The sequence below is a fragment of the Bicyclus anynana genome, chromosome Z (assembly GCF_947172395.1).
Source record: "Bicyclus anynana chromosome Z, ilBicAnyn1.1, whole genome shotgun sequence".
NCBI classification, from domain to species: Eukaryota; Metazoa; Arthropoda; class Insecta; order Lepidoptera; family Nymphalidae; genus Bicyclus; species Bicyclus anynana.
Genome location: NC_069110.1, coordinates 17,056,927 through 17,081,620, shown reverse-complemented (window position 1 = coordinate 17,081,620; position 24,694 = coordinate 17,056,927). Strand labels below are relative to the sequence as shown.

At 35.6% G+C, this 24,694-nt stretch overlaps 1 protein-coding gene across 3 annotated transcripts in view; it reads left to right on the top strand.

Moving 5' to 3' along the window:
- LOC112053529 (uncharacterized) overlaps positions 1–24,694 on the top strand; it is a 61,395-nt gene that overhangs the window by 10,022 nt on the left and 26,679 nt on the right. For all 3 annotated transcript variants that reach the window (XM_052890622.1, XM_052890620.1, XM_052890621.1), the window contains 3 exons: positions 4,371–5,660; positions 7,572–7,737; positions 17,462–17,660. In XM_052890622.1, coding sequence (XP_052746582.1) covers positions 4,371–5,660; positions 7,572–7,737; positions 17,462–17,660 — 1,655 coding nt within the window. The remainder of the gene's footprint in view (positions 1–4,370; positions 5,661–7,571; positions 7,738–17,461; positions 17,661–24,694) is intronic.

The following is a 24,694-nucleotide window of genomic DNA, read 5'->3' as shown; positions in this document are numbered from 1 at the left end:
TCCAAGCTGGATATCGAACCGGAGACTTTTTAGTTATAACCTGACTGCGTCAGAAGGATTGCAATGTTTTATCTGAAACAAAGTTTGAATAACGTGCTAAAGTTCATAATTGAATTAATTATTCGTTTTAATAGAGATTTATTTTGTTATTTATTTACTAGTTAGATTTATATTTAACATACGTAATTTAAAGCGCTTGTTTAAATGTATTTTTAGCTAAGCTATATTTTGTTAATAGTTAGTGTGATTATTATTTTGTTAATATTTTAGAGCTAGCAAATTTTTTTTGTGTGTAGTTGGTAGTATTACATCAATGTGCATCGGAGAGCACTTTAAGCTAAGACTACCGTATTACAGCATCGTGGAGGGTTAAACTTCAAATCACCTCTCCTATAAATAGACGGATAATGATTATGAATAATGTAAATGAAGTCTAAGGAGTGTAAACATAGACAGCATGGTGCGTGTTTATTTTTAAAGATGAAAATATGTTAATATTACTTACATCTCTTTCGGAATCGTCGCAAGGCTTTCCGTCAAACGTTCCTTGTTAGCCCTCATTCGCACGAGAGCTTTTTTAACAGACGTTATAAAAAGTCAAAGTCAAAATTCATTTATTTCAAATAGGCTTAGTTTACAAGCTCTTTCGAAACGTCAGGTAATAATATTAAACTTATGATAATGGTGATAATAATTATTCGAAAACTTAAAATTAAAGTTACGAGGGTTCCAAAAGCGTATGTAAGAAAGGGTTCATTGTTTTTATCGCCTTAAAGCTAAGCGAGCAAGTCCGCAATAATATCTACTTTCTTAAGAGAATTAAATGATATGCACTTGCATTTACATATTTTTGAAGTAGGTATTAATTGTTTTTATATCATAATTTAAAGAGCAATTGATTAATGTCAGCTCTGCTTAACAGATCTTCGATCCGGTGGTGAAGTCTTTAGTTAAATAGTCAAACTTGACGTTTCAAAAGCGCTTGTAAACTAAGTATACTATAAATAAACAAATTTTGGTTTGATGTACATACAAAATAATATGATAATTACCTATCACATGAAAAAAATATTATAAATTAGGTCAATACACAGATCACCATTGTAATGATTACGTTAAGGTTAACCAGTCACGACTGAACCAGACTCTTTAAACTGTAAACTTCTTCACCAACCAGATACATTGGTCTAACGGTTACACCAATGGTTACATTAGACTATAACCCAAAAGCGTGTAAGTAATATGCTTACGTTAATTTACCAGAGAGGTCTTTCAATGGTCATTTTCGCTATGGGAAATGTGAAAAGGCAATCAGTATCAATTTCAAATGTATCATTTTCAATTCGTTGCTAATGCCTACTGCCAGTATTATCGCGAAATTCAATGTTTGCATTTACTATCGACCGCACAATCTGTGGTTGTCATACTCGTAGCTATTACAGAATTGGTTCACTTTTACATTAGCCGTGGCTATTGGTGTATGGTCTGAGTGATTGCTCAAATCGTGCGGACGGCACAGCGATCGTGTTAACCAAGTGCTTGAGGGCCGTATAGCCGACTTTAACGATGGGCGAATAGAGTTATTGCTCCAAGACGAGTCCCAGGGTCCAATAAAAATATATAAATAGGTATACTAACAGTAGCCTGTCAATATATATATAACAGTATAGTCTATGTAAGACAAAATATTAATTTGTACAAACGAAAAGGAGATTTAAACCCACGTCTTACTAGACACGGGCATAAGTTAGTTATTTCTGCATATCGTCTCCAAAGAGTAAAAAAATCTTTTGTAAGTTTGGGTGTACTCTTCTATAATAAGATCCCCAAGACTGTGATGGACCTGCCAATGCATAGCTTTAAGCAATGTGTTAAAAAACATTTACTTAGTCGAGGTTACTACGACATTGATGAGTCCCTTAAAGATAAAAGCGCTTGGAGGCCATTGGATCAGCTTCCACCTTCACACAGGAAATAAAACTATAACAAATTGTAATTGTTATCAATTGTAAATTATAATACTGTATGACTCTTTCAAAAGAGCAACTGTTGAGTTTCATGCCGGTATCTTCTCAGCAGAACCTGCCTTCCGAACCGGTGGTAGAATCTTTACAAATAGTCAACTGACGTGTCAAAAGTGTTTGTAAACTGAGCCTACTTGAAATAAATGATTTTTGATTTGATTTGATATTGGGCTTTCCATACTTCCTCCAATTTTAATATGTTCGAAGTAACAGCACAGTAAACTGTCATTGGTTGACATCATTATCGTTGACATTTGATATTGATTGTTACGAACAACCATTATCAGCTTAAGCCCCCAAGATAACGCGCGTTGAAGCAGCGTGACTTAGACATTCTATAAGGATCCCTTTTTCTTTATGGATAGAAGCCTGCCTCTGCAGGAGATTATTAAACAAACTGCTAATGGTGTTGGTTTTATTAATTTGAAGCCGGTACGCTACCGCTAATCGCGCCGCCAAACGCAATTCACTTAGACCGTAGCCCATGTTAAGCCTGTGTTGACCGCAGAACAGTATTATTAAATTTCCTTAATTAATCAAGTAAGCCATAGGTTATCCCTATTTATATATAAATGTAATGTTTTATAATTTTAATCATCGTGAGTCATAACTTTGTAGGTAATTTCAACAATTTTAATCCGTATATTAAAAAGCAATCCGTATACTAAAAAGGTTGGAAAAACAAAATATGTGTCCTCACCTGTAATTGATTTTTACGAAACAATTCAATATTCATTATAAACTAGCCCGACACCCGCGACAACGTCCGCGTTTAAATATCCAGCGGGGATTTTCCAATATAAAAACCCTTTGTTCTGCGTTCTGCTAAGAGATAAATTGGGCTTCGAAGTCCAAATTTTACTAAATTTAATCCAGATTCGATAGATATAAATAATTTATTTGTTAACACAACACATAACTATATAAAAAAATAAAACTAATAATTTATATCTTAATATTAAAACTATTTAATGGTACTAGTAAATGTGTTGTGCCCAATATTTTATACTAGAGATAGTACACAAATGTGTATAATTAATTGCCTTACTTTCATTTAGTCGCTTATTAAACAAACGTTATTTAAACAAGTAATACCTAAATATCGTCTACGATGTCGAGTTGTGTGTTCAGGAAGTGTAAAAAGTATATAAACATAAATATTTAATTGAATTAAATACAAAGTTGTGCTTGTGTGCGCTCAGTGGTGTAGCTAAATTCGGATCACGGTGATTTTGTAGGCACGTAACCTATCTATAGTATAAAATTATCATTGGTTGTGCCAAAAAAATAAACTATCAAGAACAGTTTTACCAATTGTGTATTTTGTATATTCATAACGAAGCTAACACTTTAAAATATCATTTACCCAAATATCAGGCTCCTAACTTTTCCAGAATCTTAGATCCAGAACCATTTGCAACCACCAAATTACATATTGCACACTCTTAACGTCCGTTAATAAAACTCTCGTGCAAATAAGGGCTTAGCGTTCGTAGAAAGAGAACCGACGTGCCACAGAATCCACTTGTTGCGCGTAAATTTTATACACACGTACGTTCACTGCTGAAAATGATGGAAGTAGAGTTAGGAGCGTTCAAACTATTCAAGTTATTTGAGTCGCTCACAAAATGTTACGGGATACAAAATACAAATTACGTTTAAATGCAGAACTTGATATTGCTGTTTTCATTACGTTCATTTGTTTTGTTTCACGTTTTATAATTGATAGTAGTGAAATGTACGCCCGAATAGTTTCCATCCTATCTGAGAGCTTGTTGATGAAACTAAACCTATATTTAGTTTTAGGTTAACGAAATTGTTTATTTACTGTATTTGATACGTACTGATAATGTTTTTTAATTAAAATCCAACTTGATAGTTATTTTTCTCTAAGACATTTTTTAACGTAAAGAATATATTAAAAAAAAAACGTTAAAGTAAGCATTTTAATTTTTAAATAAGCCTTTTTTCAATTTAATGTTTTGGAAGTTGTTAAAACATGCTTAAATATTCTCGGTATTAATGAATATATTATATTGGATTATAATTAATATAATTGGATTCTCGGAATATTACATTGGATTTATTCAATAAAATTATACGAAACAATATTTTTAGCATGAATGTTAATTTATTATTACAGCTAAATGCAAATGGATTAATATATATAAGTAGTAGCGTTCACCCTGTTGTTTCACTCGCGTAGTTCCCGTGGGAATACAGGAATAAATATACCTAGTCTGGAAATATAGTCCATGTCTCGCTAATCGGTTTAGTGGCACATTCGCATTTACAACGTTAAAGTTCGGATTTTAAAGTCAAGTGACCAGTTATATTTTGTTGCAGGATGATCCAGGACCGACAAACATCGACAGTGTGTCTGCGTTTGTTGGTACTCGAAGTAAATGTTTGGCTGTGTGCGTGCCTCCATCGGTTGTATTTACAAATGATAATATAATTAGATCTAAATCATCGAGCTTAGATATTGCTATGACCACTAGTCATATTTCTCCCTTATATCCAAGAAAGCTAAAACCCGAATCACTGTACGAACGCCGTCAGTGCTTGAATCACCGTTTCGCGAGTCCGAGACTTTTACATCTCAGTCCGTGTCGGGTCAACAGGCCTTCCTCCAGAAACTCTCTCTCGTCTCGCCTCTCCAGTAGTCATAACTCCCTCGTGTCCCAGTTCCAAGCGGATGACTCCAGTTTCATCACGCAGGCCATCTCGCACGACACTTTGTCAGCCAAGACCTCTGACATCACCGACATGTACAATGTTCCCTTCGACAGCGATATTTACGCGGTGCCCATTGATATGGTCCGTCCTAGTCACAGTAATGTAAGGGGTAAAGGCAAAAAACCACCCAGGAGTAATAGAAAACGTGCAGGCAAAACCAGTTCCCAAATATTAGGCAGCAGTAGCGCTGTACCGGAAAGGGTGTTCAAGTCAAAAGAGACGAGACACAAAGACACCAAAACAAAAAGACACAGTTTACCCAGTTCGTCTTGCAAAAAGAACGTCACCGACTCGGACACTGACTCGTTGCATTTAACTCTGCGCGAAATGCGAAAATACCTTCACACGCTCTACTCCAGTTCGAGCGATTCCGAGTGTCGGAGTACGATAAACAAAAAGAGCAACACGATAATAACAAACGTGGGGATACACGCGCGACACGCGACCAAGGAGACGGGGACTGCCGTTTTCTTGAAAGAGAGCAACGATTTACCCAGGACGGTGGAAACAAACAATAACCACAAGAAGGCAAATAAAAATACAGTGAGCCTAAACACCAAACATAAGAAGCACAAAGAGAATATATCGAAAGAGAGTGTCATTCTAGAGGAGAGTAAAGATAAAACTCAGAAAGCGAATCCGACTGCCAAAGTGAAGATGTCTCCGGTGCGGATGTTGTCGATGAATTTGAAGCAGAGCTTCTGCAATTTGTTTCGGTGGCGGAAGTCGAGTGACAGCGACAGCGTGGAGAGGGTCGGGCGCGAGTCTCCGCCGGCGGCGGTGCGGCGAGCTCTACCTCCGCTGCCTCAGTCTCCGCATCCTTCTAACTCTCGTCGCTCCGCAAATGAAGAGGATACGATCATGGACTTCGCCACGTCAATTCAGAAAGTCAAAGATGTAAGTATGATTTAAGACTATATTGTTTTTCTTTTTTTTGTACGAGTGTTTTATAGCTGATCACGATTTCACTTAGCTAGTGTTGGTTGATGGTGGGTGAGCGTTTCCACAGAGAATAGATTACTCTTGTTTTAAAAATACTGAAGTTGTGAAAATTACAATGAACTGTTTATTTCTACAATTCCTCGCAATACGTTTTCAACGGTTTTATTCTACTTGACCGGTTTGTTGATTTTAATGTTTGGATTTTTAAATTTATTTGTTGAAATTTTACCCCCTTCTTCCTGACAAATAGGTCAAAATTTGGTGCATCACTATTAGTTCTTATGACTATATATATATATATATATATATAACTAGTCATGACTCTTGGGCATTGATCACACAATAAAATAAAATTTTATAAATAAGAAATAACAGGGTCAGCTATTTTTAGCAGCTTAGTTTACACGCAAAATTACTAATATTGATTTTCCGAGTTTTCCATCCGGTTAATCCGAACGAACGAACAGCAATTAATTTTTATATTCATTATATAAAAAGATTAATTTCGAAAGCTTCTGTTCGAATATAATGGATAAAATTGGCAAGTTAAAACGTAACGTAGCCAATTTAATACTAGGTAAATGATTATCATAAACCCGTATCAATCGACAAAAGCTATCAAATCAACAGCTATCGCTAACAAAGGTTGCATTGCAGGATTAGTCTGTTCGAAACAGTTTTGTTATTTCTGCAATCTTACAAATAACAATCCGCTTGACTGTGCAATTTTATTCAGTATTGAATGACTAATCTGAATTCAGATAAAAAAAGCAACTGCGCCGCGCAATCAATTCTATAGGATGCAAAGCGGATTGCAATCCATAAGGGCTGATTTAATCCTTTTGACCCTTCTCTGTTTTCCAAATCAATGGATTAGAAATTAAAACAATAGCACTTCCGAGCTTTCTCAATTAATTTGCGATTCTGCTATGCTGAATATAAACGTCGGTATTGATTTTGATAAAAGGAAACAAGTTAGCGCGATTGGATGGGTACGCTTTTTTAATATGAAAGAATATTACTGTGAAAGAACGTCAAGATTCATTAGAAATAAACAAAGTTGTTTGCTCGGGGCTTACCTCTCGTAGCGTAGAAGTTGATAAAGAATAAATCATTTTGTCGGTTGTAATTTCGCTTGTAGCACGCAGGGCTAGTTGTTCGCTGGGTACATTGTCGATATTTAAGTATTAACGAAAGTGTGTAAATGCGTAAGTTTTGATGGGAATGTGGAGTTATGGTTGTTACTCAATCACGTCTGAACGTCAATATGGGTCTTTGTGATCTTTCGACCTTTTGTGTATAGGGACAAAAAATAACCAATGTTTACTCCAAACTATCACTGCGGAAACTTAATTCTTATTACTTCTTTTTTACTAATGCGTATAGAATTTGCAATGCGCATTTTGCATCGTGTAAATTACAAAAAGACTAGTAATTTTCTTACTCTCTATTATTTAAAGAATGAAGAATCGTTATTTAAAGATTTTTAATAAAAAGCTAATTTCACATTTTTATGCTCTTGCTGCTCAGTAAAATTTGCCTATTTAGTCTGCCTGAGTAACAAGCAGATAAAATTTGGCAGGGAGGTAGTTTATAGTTAGTAGGTATCCGCTAAGAACGGATTTTGCGATATGGCCGGATTATAGAGCTCTAAAAGCTCTCGCAAGTTTGTATGAAAGTCCTTAATTTTTTATGCTAAATAAAAACTTAAAATTTGGCAGGCTCTTGCTGCTCAGTAAAATTTGCCTATTTAGTCTGCCTGAGTAACAAGCAGATATACATTGACGATTCCAAAGTACGTGTAAACTAAGCCTTTTTGTAGTAAACGATATTGATTTAGTTGTTGAAGGGAGTTTTTGTTTGTAGTATGGCTGGTATTGGGGTCCGATATCCGTGGAGGCGGCTGAGAAGCTGCTGTCGAATGAACCCGACGGTTCCTTCATCGTGCGCGACAGCAGTGATGATCACTACATCTTCACGCTCACCTTCAAGCTCAATGGACTTAGGCACGTCCGCATTGAACATGATCAGGGTAAGTCCTTTCTCTCTTTTTTATTAGGTTACCAACAGGTCACAACATGAAAACAAAAATATACAAAGAAGATTGGATCATTAATTTTAATGTCATAGATCCACTACATTAAACACATTATTTGTTTACCACAACTATGGGCCTCTTATGAAGGCTCAGAGTCACCCAGCGAGCGATGGAACGAGCTATGTTAGGAGTATCTCTGCGTGATCGAATCAGAAATGAGGAGATCCACAGAAGAACCAAAGTCACCGGCATAGCTCAACGAAAAGCGAAACTGTAGTGGCAATATATTTCGAAGAGCCGATGGACGTTATGGTTTTTAGGTGCTGGAATGCATAATTATGACCCGGCAGCAGAGAGCGCGGTGTTGGATGACCCCTCACCAGGTGGACTGACGATTTCAACCGAGTCGCAGGGATCCGCTGGATGCAGGCAGCTCGGGGTCGGGGTCGTGATGTTTAAAAATCTCTACAAAATGCCTATGTCCTGCAGTGGACGTCCTTCGGCTGATATGATGATGATGATCATGATAATGATGATGAACGACATAAATGTCGGTCGTTATAATTGGCATTTACAATATTGGACGATAGTGGTAAAGAAAATTTATATAAATTTATGAAAATGCGTGTTTTATTATTATATTAATGTGATTAGAATGTTAGGACTATGCCGGAAATGTAGTAACTAGCTGTGATCAAAGATTATCATTAAACCACTTCAAAAATATAAACTCACCCAAACTGATCGAAGTCAGGACGTTCAATATAGATGAAAACTCAATTTTACCCATTCGAAGTCGTTGGCTTTTACTAGTTGTAAAATATTGCAACTAGTAATGCAGACTGTTAGTATTATTAAACGTTCCTTTAATAAATATTTTAGATAAGAAATTGAATTCCTTTTAAAAGAATGATGCCAACGGAAATTCTTCAGTTACTTACCTCGATAGCGTTCTTCCATAATTTAATGCAAAATTAAATTAGAGTTTTTTATTCATCGATTTCCAATAAAATAGTTGGTAGCTCCTCTAGCAAGATAGTATTATAATAATGTAACAAAAATCAAGCGACAACTACACAATGAGTACTTTTTCAGTGTTCAGTCAGTATACACGGAAATTTTAATAAAGTTAGAAGTTAATTTATGAAGTCCTCATTTGTTTGAAGCAGTTTCATGTTCGTGGTTTATAATAAATAATGGTAATTGTAATAAATAAAGGTATGGGGGCCAGGAATTGTAAATTTACAATTACTAAAGCGTCATAGACCGATTACATTTGGTAGATTATATAATCAGAATAATAGATACATGTTAAAAAACTACAGACTTAAAAGATAATTTTTATTTCTTCGACTTATATCGATAGAAAATATAATCCTTCAAAATAAAAATTCTGTGTTCGTGGTTGTGTGGTGGACAACAGAAATATAAAGTATTTATTTTGCAACTAATCAAATTGCTGGATTTTAGTAATTTTATTTTATCCTTATCTGATATTTCTGAACTTAGTTTTTTTTGGTTGTCCTTAACATACCCACCAATATTAAAATATTAAATAATTATTTTTTATGCTACAAACTTGAAATTTTGCAGAGAGGTAGACATTTGTTACAAACCAATTTTGCGCCAGGGCCGGAATAAGGAGGTCTGTAGGCTCTCGCAAGATCGAATGAAAGTCGTTTATTTTTTATGCTGCAAACTTGAAATTTGGCAGGGAGGTGTTATATTTATAACATGCGAAAAATAAACAGAAAGGGGGGAAATAGGAGTTGAAAGTTTACATCGATCTCACGCGGACGCAGTCGTGGGCGTCAAAATTTAAAAAATATATTTATAATATAATTAACCTCCGGCCTTGACGGCCTTCGTGGCGCAGTGGTATGCGCAGTGGATTTACAAGACGGAGGTCCTGGGTTCGATCCCCGGCTGGGCCGATTGAGGTTTTCTTAATTGGTCCAGGTCTGGCTGGCGGGAGGCTTCGGCCGTGGCTAGTTACCACCCTACCGACAAAGACGTACCGCTAAGTGATTTAGCGTTCCGGTACGATGTCGTGTAGAAACCGAAAGGGGTGTGGATTTTCATCCTCCTCCTAACAAGTTAGCCCGCTTCCATCTTAGACTACATCATCACTTACCATCAGGTGTGATTGTAGTCAAGGGCTAACTTGTAAAGAATAAAAAAATAAAATAAAAAAAATAACCTTAAACCAGGTGTATTAGCTTTAAATAGTAATAATAACCGAGACCACGAGATCGTGAGTTTTCCGGAGCCACTGAAAATTTATATTAAAACACTATCATACATATTTTTATCCGTGTCAGTGTCTGTCGGTTTCAAATGATCTAAAAAAAGAAATAGGTTAATTAATCTTGTGTTTTATTTTTATTATTGCTATTGTGTTCTGTGATGATGGTTATTGATCTGTTGTTCAGTTATTATTTCACTAGAAATGTATTTTGTTGCTAAATGATTCAATAGATGTTCATAAAAAAAGAAATAGCTTCAAAGCTATTATTATTAAAATATCATTCGCTTAAACCTGTTTATAATAATCAGTACGAAAAATATCACTTGAATTTTCTCCTACGCATTTCATTTTACATATCCACAGTAAATTCATAAATCCATGTATTGCAGCTCAAAGTTAAGCGGGAAATATATTCGCTGTGAAGTCGTATTAAAAATTGTGACTGCATTTACTGTGCAACATTATTACATTTCACAGTACGCAGGCCTAGTAATAACCTATTCTAAAACGGCATACCAAATTCTCCTCGCGTATTACATTTTATTCTGCTTTGTGCATTGATATCCATATTATTATACACTGAAATAAGCCATTGAGCTTTTACGAATGAAATAAAAATGAAAAATGATATAAAACCCACTAAGTGTTTACGTCATAGATTGATAAAAAAATAGACAACTGCAGCAGCAGTGAGAGTTGTCTACTTTGCGTTCCGTTGTAAGTCAAAAGATTGGATTTTGACTTTACAACTCATTAATATGGCTCCGTTTGTAACTCCAGCATCTCAATAATTCAAAGAGCTGGGGACTACATACTCAAGCAAATGTGCAAGGCACCATGGTTCATTAAAAATAGGGAGATCTATGAGTGTCTGTGTGAAAATCAAAACAGTGAAAAAGGTAGTCCAACTGTGTAGCAGGACTTATAAACAGCGATTGTAACACAATCCTAATCCACTGGCAGCTCAGTTCACTATACCAGACTATCTTGAACGCCTGAAAAGAAAAATAATCTTGGAGCTGGATGTGTAATAGTCGAGTTTTAACAACAATATGGAGACATTCATATTGTTGTTAAAACTGTTAGGGGATACTCATGTCGCATACGACGAGACATCGAAGCCAGATCCGGAGTATAGGGTGCATGATTTATAATATCCCTTCTAATAAGTAAATAAGTTCAGGATTCTAGAGTTTTCCATTGCAGAGCTCCCAAACCGTTTAAATAAAATATTTTAAAATACACTTTCTTATGACTTTAATTTAAATAAAATTTATTAAAATAATTCAACGAGCCCAAAAGCCGAGTTTGGTATAGTTCACAAAAGTTGTATCAAGCCTTCTAAACCCTAAATTCAGGATAAATACAGTTTCTTTACTTACGTGAATAATAAATATTCTATCAATTGAGAAGCGCTTGGAAAATATAAAATAGTAGTCTAGTTTTATATTTCTCTAGTTGGACTACCAAAGTGTACTGAAAAGCAAAATATCAAACAGCGGAATTTTTTGTCAAATATAGCAGCCGTATGTCTGCTGAGGTTCAAAATCCAAACGAAATATGCACGCTCTTCAATAAAATCATTGGCATGGCTGCGTTTTATTTTTTAGTACGAGACTACATATTTATTTACGTGCTCGGGGATATATCCTTTGACGAATACGAATGACGAATTTTTAATTTCGTGTTTTTAATTTGGCCCAAATATAACTCGGTGACCAGTATTGCGATTACTTGTTATTAATAAAATGTAATACAGAATTTGAAACATATAAATCCTCATCAATCAATACATAATCATCGTCCTCAATACATCATCAATTAGTATATGAGTACGTACTTGTATGAATAAAATTGGCTATCTGTAATTTCAAAGATCTGCTTTCTCAAGTGCTAGTTACACTATACCAAAACACAAACATTATTTTTAAAATTTTTGTCTATTTTTCTGTTTGTCATGGCTAATTTTCGGAAAGAATATGATCACAGAATAGATAAAGCGCTTTAAATATAACTACTCACAGTTATTTCAATTTACATTGTGTTTGCTGCCGATTTTAATGTGTCTTTTTAAGGAATTTCTTTTATAATTATAATGTTTAATATAATATGTAATCGGATTTAATTTTGCAAATGCGATTACTGGTGGGTTACCTTCGTTGAGTTTTAGTAGTTTACTTGCAACAGTTTCTCGGGGAATTTTGTCATCATATTTTCACAATTAATCAGCGACGCTTGTAATGTCTTGGTTACATTATTTATTTATCCAAAAACCAAAAAGCAATTTCTAGTCGATAAGAAAAACAAACTTACCATAAAATGTTAAGCCGACAATGGAATAGACAACATTACAATTTTATGAGTAAAACAAATCAACCATACCTTTACTTAGGGTGGTCCGATTACGTAGTACGGCCGTTACGTTACGAGCTTCTTTATCAGATTTCTTTTTTTTTTTAAAGAATATTTACATAACATCTAATTAGTCGGAAATTACGGTTATAAGTTGGTGCGATAATAGTCTAGCTGCCGGGATCAAATCACGACCTCTCGGTGATGACTCCGACCCCTTGATCGTGGAACTATTAAGGGTTCAACTCGCAATTATGTAGATTTTGACGTAGAAAAGAAAAAATATTATTTATTCTTTCTTTTACTTGTATATCGAGATTTGGTGAGTTGTGGAATGTTGACGTTCTGTCTGCCCACGTTTTTACGTTTGACGTGAGCTTTTTCAAAGCAAAAGTGAACTGGCGTATAGGCAATCGCATCTCAACTTTGTTCCCATGGGATATGGTTGTCAATCGTGGAGCCGATATATAAAACTAAAATTGTGTTGTTTGTGCTATATCGTTTTTGTATTGCCGCGTGAATTTCGGGTAATACTTTATAGCCTCAGGCACACTGTTCAAACACACGCGAGTATAGGATTTTACTGAAAACATTATATGAATTGGTACTTCCGAAATAGCAAACATCAATATGTTACCTTTGAAACGAAAATTTGTTATTTCACCTCTGTTTATTTTAAGGTTGCCAAGTTACCAACTTTTATAGGACCGTTTCAGAATGTAAAGATATCCCTGGTACTCGTATCAATTTCAAATAGAATATTACAACTGTAATTGGGAAATTCGATCCCGCACTTTCCTTCTGATTTCGGGAATTCGGGGTACACGATAGAAATCACAGGATAATCGATTCGATAAGTCAATTATATTTTATATAAACTAGCAGACTCGGACAGGCTTCGCTTTGATTTATGTGCACTTCTACCTACTCCTACCTTACTCCCAACTTACACCTTTTTCTTACAAGAAAAATCTTTAGAGCAGCCTGGAGTTGGGAAATTGGCGGTGTTGGTAAAGTAAAACCGTCGATCCTGCGCCTGATCTTTCACCGATCGTGTCGGTTTGCCGTCTCATCAGTCTATGAGCGCACAAACTTTTGCACTATAATATCTCCTGCGTACATGGTTATGGTTAATTTCAACGCGCGGAATAAAATATCAGTCAGGAGTATATTATTATAATATAACACAACTACACAACTAAAGATAAACAAAACGGGACAATCCAGGGATGGCTGACATTAATGTAGACTTCGGGCAAATGGCCGTCTATTTTTGGGAACAAATACATATCAGGGTGTTGAAAGGACATACTAATATTGCGTTCGAAAGGTAAATACTATTTTCCGATCCAGAACCACGGTTCACTAGATATTTTAATGAAATTTTGTGACATGCTGATTTATATTTTATTTGATATTGGTATAAATATTTCATTAAAATTTCAAAATGAAATAAAGTTACTAGCAGACAGACGCCTGTAACTTTATTAACTTTATCCTTCATATAAGATCCTTCAGATAAATTGCAATACAGGATGTATGATGTATTTATCTATATACAAAATTCATCCAAGTCGGTTCAGTGGTTTAGTTTAATGAAAAGTAACACAAACAGGTGGTGGTATTTTTTTATTCTTTACAAGTTAGCCCTTGACTACAATCTCACCTGATGGTAAGTGATGATGCAGTCTAAGATGGAAGCGGGCTTACTTGTTAGGAGAAGGATGAAAATCCACACCCCTTTTCGGTTTCTACACGACATCGTACCGGAACGCTAAATTGCTTGGCGGTACGTTTTAGACGGCAGGGTGGTAACTAGCCACGGCCGAAGCCTCCTCCCACCAGCCAGACTTGAACCAATTAAGAAAATCTCAATCTGCCCATCCGGGAACCGAACCCAGGACCTCCGTTTTGTAAATCCACCACGCATACCACTGCGACACAGAGGCCGTCAATAACTTGCGGACTTGCGCATTTTTAATTGCATCAAGGATTATATAAAGTAAAGATTTTTTTCATTATAGTTTATTTAATTTAAACATATGTGTGTGTGTAAAATATGTACACAGTTTTGTTCGATATTTTATTACCGTTTTATATGTAGTGACAAATTTCCATTGCTGTGATTTCTTTGAAAACTATCAATGAAACATCTGCGACAAGTACTTTAATCATTCCTAGTTCTACCTACGCAAAAAATTCTAAATACCCTCCCGCCCTCGATAATTCAATGCCGACAGTCAACTTCGCTTCTTCCCGCCCGCCAATTATTATCAGTTATGTAGTTGCAATCATGGTCACTCAAAAGAGTATTCATTAGAGACTCTTTTATTATACCAATTTGTATGGTCTTCTAATTGCTAATAGAGACATATTGTGACAACTGAATATACGCGAATGTGCGTAAATAGAAAATGATTACTATTTATATTTCATTTTGTAAATATTTTTAATACCGGATAGGTTTGCGCCTGATTTGACTTGTGTTGACTACAATTATGCCTGATGGCAAATGTCTTGGTTAGAGCTCGCTAGAAGATGCCTATTCACTTTACTCTTGAAGGTTCACAGCGCAAATTACGTCGTGGAAAACACTGATGTAAGAATTATTTTGAACAAATTCAACGCCGACAAAACAGCAAATGCTTGCTACATTTATACATTTTGATTGACATAATGAATTGAACGAACCGCTTTTAATTAACCGTCAATGCAAGATTTTGTTTCGATCATGTATAATGCTACGAGTAATAGCGTAACCAATATTTTCATGCTGTTTGTGAGCAGATGATGAAATTAATTAATGAGTAATTGTACCTACTGTGAATATATGTTTTGTTGTAGTATTTTTTTCTTTCAAATGTAGAATCTGTAAGCCTTAGCGTTTATTATGATCTGTGGGATTGACAAAGTCGTTACTCTTAGTCGTTAATCATGGCTTTGTATTAAACTCAATATACTTCACCCTCTACAGTGCTACGTCGCCAAAGTTCGAATAGACTTGTTTTTTAGTATTGATTCCTATTGTTAACAGTATAACTTAGGTATTGTATCACCTGACTACTACGTAACACATCTAATATTACGAGAACCAGGATAAGAATTATACACCCTCATCAGTTATTTATTTGGGATAAGATAAAAATATCTATACTTATAATAAAACTAGTCGATTTCTTTACATTTCTTCGCAATCCCAATTGGAGATTTTACTTAGACCATTTGTAACGACAAACGTTAGCGTGGCATAAAGGAACACAGAGCCATCTAGAATGTATACTTATAATATGACTTTTGTACATTCTGAACATTGAAGATATTTTTAAATGGGCGGCATTATATAATCGATACTGAAGCTATAAATATTAGTAAGCTAACCCTAAACTGACCCTATGTTTTTACTGACAAACATGAAAAGTATATATACTCGTATCTGTTGGTAAACCTAATAAAGAGAGAAATATAAAACAATATTATGTAAGTTGGTATTCTCAATTCTAACAAGAGGCTTAACAGTATCGGACAGAACGAATACAAGCTGGAATGTTAAGCTTGCGACAAGATATAATAAAAACCTCTTGTTACCTGGTTATTGGCATAGAAACTTGTTTCCTTTTATAACGACATAGCTCTTTGTGGTATTGTTGAATTGAGTATAGAATATTTAAATTGATTTTCAGGATGCAGCTTTTACCTATTTAAACTTTAGTAGTAAAATTTTGTAATAAATAACAAAGAATTCAATTGAATTCGAATTCAAAATTTGTTTATATCAAGTAAGCTTAGTTTACAAGTGCTTTTAAAACGTCAAATTTAACTATTTTTTGAGATTTTCCACCGGATCGGATGGTAGATCCTGCTGAGAAGAGCCTTAAAACTTAAACTTAAGAGTATACTAATAGTAAAACAATTTTGTAGAAGTAACAGGGTATTTGCGATTATTACTTTCGAAGCTATAGGGATTTAAAGGGTCATATTTGCGGCGGTCCCACGGATCGCTCAAAAACGTTTCTATTTTCTAATAATTTATTCTTTAAGATATTCAATAATTTAACTTACCCTTATCAGCCGATAGTCGTCTACTGCTGGACTTAGGCATCTTGCATGGACCTCCAAGCAAAACGGTCTCGAGCCGCCAGCATTAATTCATTAATTTACATATGACTAGCGGACGCCCGCGACTTCGTCCGCGTGAAACTCGATGTAAGCTTTCAACTACCCCTACCCCCTACCCTACCCTACCCCTACCCTACCCTACCTCTACCTTTTCCTGATTTTTTTTGCTATAAACCTCACGGAGCCCGAGTCCTTTCCAACGAATGCAAAACCGTGGAAATCGGTTTGTACGTTCTGGAGTTATAGAGTCAGGAAGGAAAACCCGACTTATTTTTATTTACATATGATTAATATAATTCTACTTCTTGTTATTGTTTCTAAAGGTTCATAGAAATACATTTGATATATTGATATTAAATGAATTAGTACTAGCGACCAAACCCGGGTTCACACGGGGTGTAGAGCATAATTTTGCCTACATGTTTTGTCTCTCCTAGGATTGCATGCCCGAATTATTTGAATGTAATTTATTCAAATGGTTATTATTAGAATTATTTACAACAGAATAAGCGCCATAAATGAAAATAGGTCAATTTACCGGTACTTTGATCATTTTGCCGTGCGCTTTCATGCTTTTCGTGCGTTCATTTCGTCACGATGCATTTCTAAATACAATGCCGTTTAAATTCAAATAAAATTGGTGTTCCTCATCTGGTGTAGGTATGGAAAAAAAGCTGTATTTCCATGATATTATTAGGATTAAATTTTTGCCTTATTTTCTAACGTAGATATTATAAACATAAAGGCAATCTAAAATACTTCTTTTTCATCATCATCATTCATCATTGACAACCTATTTTCGGCTCATTGATGACCACCAGTCTCCTCTCAGAATGGGAGGCATTAGGCCAATAGTCCACCACGCTATCACGTGTCAACAAGAAACTTGTAAACTAAACCTTTGTAATAAATTAATTTTGACTTTGACTTTGAAACATCGAGCTTTAGCTTTTAATTTAATAACATTCTTTGAAAAGAATTATTAACTGTAAGTATTTTCAGGTAACTTCTGCTTCGGTGGATGCACGATGTTCAAAGCGCAAACCATAGTGGAGTTCATCGAGAACGCAGTGGAGACTTCGCGTAGTGGACGATACCTCTTCTTTTTGAACCTAAGGCCAGTGCTTGGGCCTGTCAGGGTGCAACTCCTGTACCCTGTGTCGAGGTTCAAGAGAGTGCAGAGCCTGCAACACATGTGCAGGTAAGCACCAACATATTGTTCTATTCATCATATCTCACTTTATCGATTTGATTCCTACAACTAGCAAATATGATCTCAACCTCGAACGCCGGCTTCTATTGATGCCGATCTTCGTTAGCGTATAGAATAGTAGATTGTAAACCGAGGGCGGAAAGAATAAATTCCCGAGGTATTTAGACGCAGGAGCGTAGCTAGGGCGGTTATAGTTTGAGTAGGAATTGATTCTTTTACCCGTGTTAAAACACTCTACCTTTCTAGTATGAGAATATCTTTTGTTCCCCTTGTCAGTTGATCAGTTGGAAGATGGTTTCCGGCTCCCAACTTCCCTTCACTAGTATAAACAGACAGAGCGGCGGGGAAATGAAGTTTAGGTTTTTTTTAGTTAGATGTTCGTTAAATTTTATGCAAATGCGTTTAGATAAAGCTATAAATGAATTTGTCTGTTTTCATCATCATTATTAACAACAACTCATATTTGGCTTACTATTAAACGTGTTCCTCTCAGAATGAGAGCAGTGGCGTGCACAATGTTTCTAACTAGGGTAGGCACTGTACAAAATGGAAAATTTATTTCCCAAATCGGGTTCCTAATGAATCCTTCGGGTAGGCAGTGCATTTTTGCATCTATGATGTGCACGCCACTGAATGAGAGGCTTAATAGTCCACCACGCTGGCACAATCCGAATTAGCAAACTTCACACACGTGGACAAATAATAAAATTCTCAGGATTCCTCACGATGATTTTCCTTTACCGTTTGAGACACGTGATATTCAATTTCTTAAGGGGCACATAACTGAAAAGTTGGAGTTGCATTCCCCGGACCGGATTCGAACATACGCTCTCGGAATAGTTTCTCAAAGGTAAGGCAAGGCAGAGGCAGGGATGAGATAGATTTTTTCAAAGTTTTAGTATCGTGTGTATATAAGTTCTGTCAATTTCAAATTTCATTTATTTCATTTAGGCTTACTTTACAAGCGCTTTTGAAAAGTCAAGTTATGTCATGATTTAATGGTGGTAATTAAAGTCGAAAACTTAAAATTAAAGTTACGAGGATTCTAAAGGAGCCTCGGTCCGAGAAGAGCCAACAACAAACTCAGCCAAGGTTTAATTTTTTTTTGTTAACCACTATTTTACCAACTTACTCATCTAGAACTAAATACACAGTCGTATAGTGCAGTTCAAAAACAAGCCGTTTTATCATTTATATAATCCTTAACACTTTAATAAGACTTGACGACCTCGCAGTGGTATGCGCGGTGGATTTACAAGATGGAGGTCCTGGGTTCAATCCCCGGCTGGGCCGATTGAGGTTTTCTTAATTGGTTCAGGTCTAGCTGGTGGGAGGCGTCGGACGTGGCTAGTTATCACCCTACCCGCAAAGACGTACCGCCAAGCGATTTAGCGTTTCGGTACGATGCCGTGTAGAAACCGAAAGGAGTGTGGGTTTTCATCCTCCCCCGTAAACAAGTTATCCCGTTTCCATCTTAGATTGTGTCATCACTTACCATCAGGTGAGATCTAGAATCTATACTTATAATAAATCTGTAGAGAGGTCAATTCTGTACATGAAACATATTTCCAAAATAACTATCAGGGGGTGATTAGTGGTCGATACTGATGCCAAAAATGCAATCAGTAAAATTTTTGTCTGTCTGTCTGTCTGTCTGTCTATCTGTCTGTCTATCTGTCTGTCTGTCTGTCTGTATGTTCTTTATAGAAACTAAAACTACTCGACGGATTTTAACGAAACTTGGTACAATTATTTTTCATACTCCTGGGCAGGTTATACTATACTTTTCATCACGCTACGATGAATAGGAGCAGAGCAGTGAAGGGAAATGTTGGGAAAACGGGAGAAGTTACTCAATTTTTTAAGCTTCCGTCGCGTGTGCAGCCTTAATGGGTAGGGTAGGGGAAGGGTAGGGTAGGGTAGGGAAGGAGTAAGGTAGAGCAGGGTAGGGGTAGGGTAGGGGTAGTTAAAAGTTTACATCTACCTTCACGCGGACGAAGTCGCGGGCGTCCGCTAGTAATAAATAAAAAAAAGACTTTCCTATAAGCTTGCGTTTAATAAGTAAATATAAATACTTGAGAAAACAATTATTTTATAATCATAGACAGAATTTTATTTATATGTATTGAAGGTATACTCGCGGTTTTACCGTTTAGGTGATTAAAGTAGTACAACACTGCTTATTATTATAGTTTGCAATTAATTTCGAATGTACCTTTGTTAGGGACAACAATAGCCATTCCAGAGCCGCACTAATTGTTGTTCACTTGGAAGCGATCACTCAGCCATTAATTGAACTCATTATACCTTACTAAAGATGAATTGCTAGTAGCAATTCAAAGCCATCGGTGATTTTAGTTAATTTGCTAACTAGCACGAGCCCTGCAATTTTGCCCGCATAATTGCCTTCACGTAGAATATAATTTAGCATGCGATACTCACAAATAACGTGGCTTTCTATTTTCAAAATTGATTCAGTAGATAATTATCTCCCCGTCGTTAACAACCCATATTCGGTTCACTGTTAAACACGAGTCTCCTCTCAGAATGAGATGGGTTAGGCTTATAGTCCACCACGCGAGCCCAATGCGGATTGGCAGACTTCACTAGGTATGCTAATATGTCCTCACGATGTTCTTACTTCGCCTTCGTGGTAAACAGCGACAGTTTTAGGTCCTGAATACGATTCCTAACTCTGATAAATATATGAAATTTATATTTCGAAATTAGTGTGTTGGTGGCTTTAATTGTATTTAGTTACATTTAACGTAACTTACTTTAATTTTTTCATATCTCATTTCAAATTTAATGTAAAAAATATTAATTTCGCACATATGGAATTAGGGTCAAAACACGTCTGCCCCAGCGGCCATTTGATCTACGACAGGCTTAAACCTAAATATTTGGTTTAAACTTTAACTTAAAACCACGCTATTCTAAGATAAACGTCGTGGTAAACAGCGAAGTGCTTTATAGGTTATTTTCCTTTTGTCGCACTGAACCCTAAAATTGTATACTCCGTCACATAGCTTTGTTTACCAGTAAGAAATAAATTTAAATTTTTCAAACGATAAAAGGGTAGACGCTGGAACATTTACGTCTGTGAACTTTTACAAAGGGCTTTTCAAAAGGCTCTGGAGCTGAACACGTCCGTTAGAGACGCCCTTGGACACAGCGATCACTTACTTACGTGTGAACTGTTTGCACTAGTTTATATCCGTTTCGAGATATAGGAAGAATCTGAAACAGATAATAACTAGTAAAAATAAAACATTTATTTTCGTTCGCTCGTTATCAACCCATATTAGGCTCACTGCCGAGCTCGAGTCTCCTCTCAGAATGAGAGGGGTTAGGCCTTAGTCTACCACACTGGCCCAATGTGGGTTGGCAGACTTCACACACGCAGAGAATTAAGAAAATTCTCTGGTATTCAGGTTTCCTCACGTTGTTTTCCTTCACCGTTTGAAACACGTGATATTAAATTTCTTAAAATGCACACAACCCAAACCCACCGGAATCGGAGACAGAGGTCATATCCACTAAGCTATCACGGTTCTCCTTTTATTTTTGTTTTACAACTTTAAAAGTATCAAACTAATAGTATATTATTATTATTACTTATTTAATTGTTAGCTTCGTTACGTATATAGAATCATCAACACATTATAGTTTCTTTCTGTGATTTAAAAATATATATGTTTTGCTCAAGTGCTTATTGTTATTAATACGATACCAAAATACAAACTATTTATATAAATAATTTCTGCAAAGAATAATGCGTTTTTTTTTGTTTTTGATAATATTTGCCATATCTTGTAAATATGATTCTCCATTCCCATTCAACTAGAGAAATACTATATTAGAAGTTTGTACGACAATAGACAAACGGGGCGGGGATTGAATCACCACCCCTCGGTGATGAGTCCGACGGCTCTTACCGTTGAACTCTATCGAGTCTTTCTTATGGACTTTCATAATATAATATGCTAATTTTTATCCCGCAAGCATCCATGGTTATATTAGTATATGTATAGATAAAAATGTCGCTGGCGCGACGACATCGTAGACACAGCGGGGACCACTTGGACAAGGTTGGCGATAGATAAGGATGGAGGAGGCCTATGCCCAAAAATGGGCGTTCCAATGACATAAAGCACTGACATAATATTAACAATGACGAAGAATTTTTCTGACATAAAATATTTATTAACATTTTAAATTGAAATTGACATGTTTAAAACTAATACTAAATTTATAATGTACAATGTTTTGCAATTACTTTTATATTATTGGAAATAAAGGCTTATTATTATTATTATAGATAAAAATGACTGTCGGGGCCGATAATTATAATATAATTCTTTCTGACAAACATAATTTATGAACTGAATAGAAATAGCACGAAATGACGTTACTTCGTGAAACTTCAGTATAAGTCGAGAACAATAGAGATGATGACAGTTTTTCAAAGAGTAGCAATTTTGGAGAAGTAACAGGGTACCTACAATCATTACTTGCGGAACTACAAAAATTTAAAGGGTCAATTTTGCGGTGCTGCCACGGATCGCTAAAAACTCTCCATGCTAAATGCCACTCAAGAATGACGTTTCGCTTTGTGAGATCGTTAGATTTGTATGGACGTTCAAGCAAAATTACAAATATCTTTGTTATTTGTGCGTATAAGTATTATACTTCATGTAATGAAAAATGTCACATTGAATGTGAAAAAGTTATAAATTCATGATTTTACTTATAATTACGTAAAAAGATTTTTCAAAATGATTATGAATTAATTTTACAATATTATTTATTTTATAAACATTTAGATTAGACAATCTTAGTTTTTTTATGTATTATTTAGTTAATATTGACCATATTTACCCGAACTTCACATAAAAATTATATTCATACTTGGTCATTATCCCCATTGATGTATTAATTACCCAGATCCGACAGGAAATCCTCTACGTATGCTACGTGCTACAATAATAGCGAAACAAATCAATCGTTCCCCATTGAAACAAAACTATTAATGAATAGCCGAACCTCGCGATTATACCAGCGTAGTTCTCGTTCCCGTGGGAATACGGGGATAAAATATAACTTATATATTACTTCTTCACAATAAATAAATAAAATAAAAATAAAAAAGCCTTCTTATTTACAATAAAAAATTATTTCTTCTTATTTACAATTAATTAGGTGATAAGTATTTCAATTTGGTTATTGATAAATCAGTAAGTTATAATTTTAAAATGTTTATTATTTTCTTCCTTTTTATTTAAAAGGAGAACCCTTTACGGTGAAGGCCTCCTCCAGGTGCTGCCATTTTGATCGGTCTTTTGCCTTCAGTAGCCAGTTTTTGCCAGTGAAATTCATGATGTCGTCGACCCACCGATAATCCTTCTAATAATCCTTCACAATATAGCTTTCTATTGTTGAAAAAAAAATTAAATCGGCTTAGTAGTTATGAGTTTATTCGTTACATCATCATCATCATCATATCAGCCGCTGGACGTCCACAGCAGGACAACATTCACGATCCTGAGCCGCCTGTATCCAGCGAATCCCTGCGACTCGCTCTATGTCGTTAGTCCACTTGGTGGGGGGGTCGATCAACACTGTCTTTCTAGTGCGGGGTCGCCATTCCAGCACCTTGGTACCCCAACGTCCATCGGCTCTTCGAACTATGTGCCTCGTCCATTGCCATTGCTTCGCGACTCGTTGAGCTATGTCGCTTAATTTGGTTCTTCATTTTTGATTCGATTCGTTACTTGCAAAAATACTAATCTTTCCGCCTCATAATATTACTAATTGTATTGTAAATATACGAGTATAAGTTTTCTTCGATTAGTTTTATAATAATATTTAGTTCAAACAAATAAAATATATGTATATGTACTTAAATATACTTAAACAATACCCACATTACTCTCCCCAATGTAAGCGTATAGTCTGTGTTATGATTAAGATAGCGTATTTTATAGTATATATTTATATACTACATTTCAATACTTATTATAATGTATAAACGCACCTATACCCTGGAAATACCCATGCTCATCACACAAACATTTTCCAGTAGTGGGAATTGAACCCTCGACCGTGGACGCAGAAAGCAGGGTCACTACGTAGTGTGCCACGCGGACGTCGTATTACAAACTACGGCCAATTACGAAACTCTTCATAATAGAAATTGCCCATTTACTTGTTCAAATATTCGAACCGATAGATTTTGCAAGCGCTCTCTATTTACTCGTATATAATACGAGTATGTACTCTCACTAAAAGCTTTTTGTATATGCATTATTTACAAATACCTCAAAAAGGGCAATGCATTATTTTATTGCCAATTTATCTAATGATAACTCCATTTTTATCCAAATAAAACTTATTCAATTTCAATCCTCTAATTGTTTTTTTTTTGTTTGTAAAAGTGAGCGCTTGACTACAATCTCACCTGATGGTAAGTGTTGATGCAATCTAAGATGGAAGCGGACTAATTTGTTAAGAGGAGCAAGAATACCCAATCTTGATGGTGCGTTAGGATCGTTGATAAACGCATGTCTTACCTAACGTTTTGGGTGGGACAGTCCTGCGTTCGGACCCCGCTTTCCCTAGTCAGTGTAAAATCGTCCCATTTTCACATACAGATCGAAGTTCATTTAAAGCTTATTATTTCACGATTTATATAATTTACTAGCAGACGCCCGCGACTTCGTCCGTGTGGAATTCAGTTTTTCACAAATTCCGCGGGAGCCATGGATTTTTCCGATTAGCCTATGTTAATACAGAGTAAAATCTATTTCCATTACAAATTTTAGCCAAATCGCTTCAGTAGTAGCGGCGTTAAAGAGTAACAAACCTAAATCCATACAAATTTTCGCGATTATAATATTAGTAGGATTTTACTTATTCACAAGAACTTAATATTTTACAAATCCAATTTTTTACAAATCCAATAACGCGAACTATAGATCAATTTACTGTACTGCGTAATTAAATAACTTACTTACGTAATT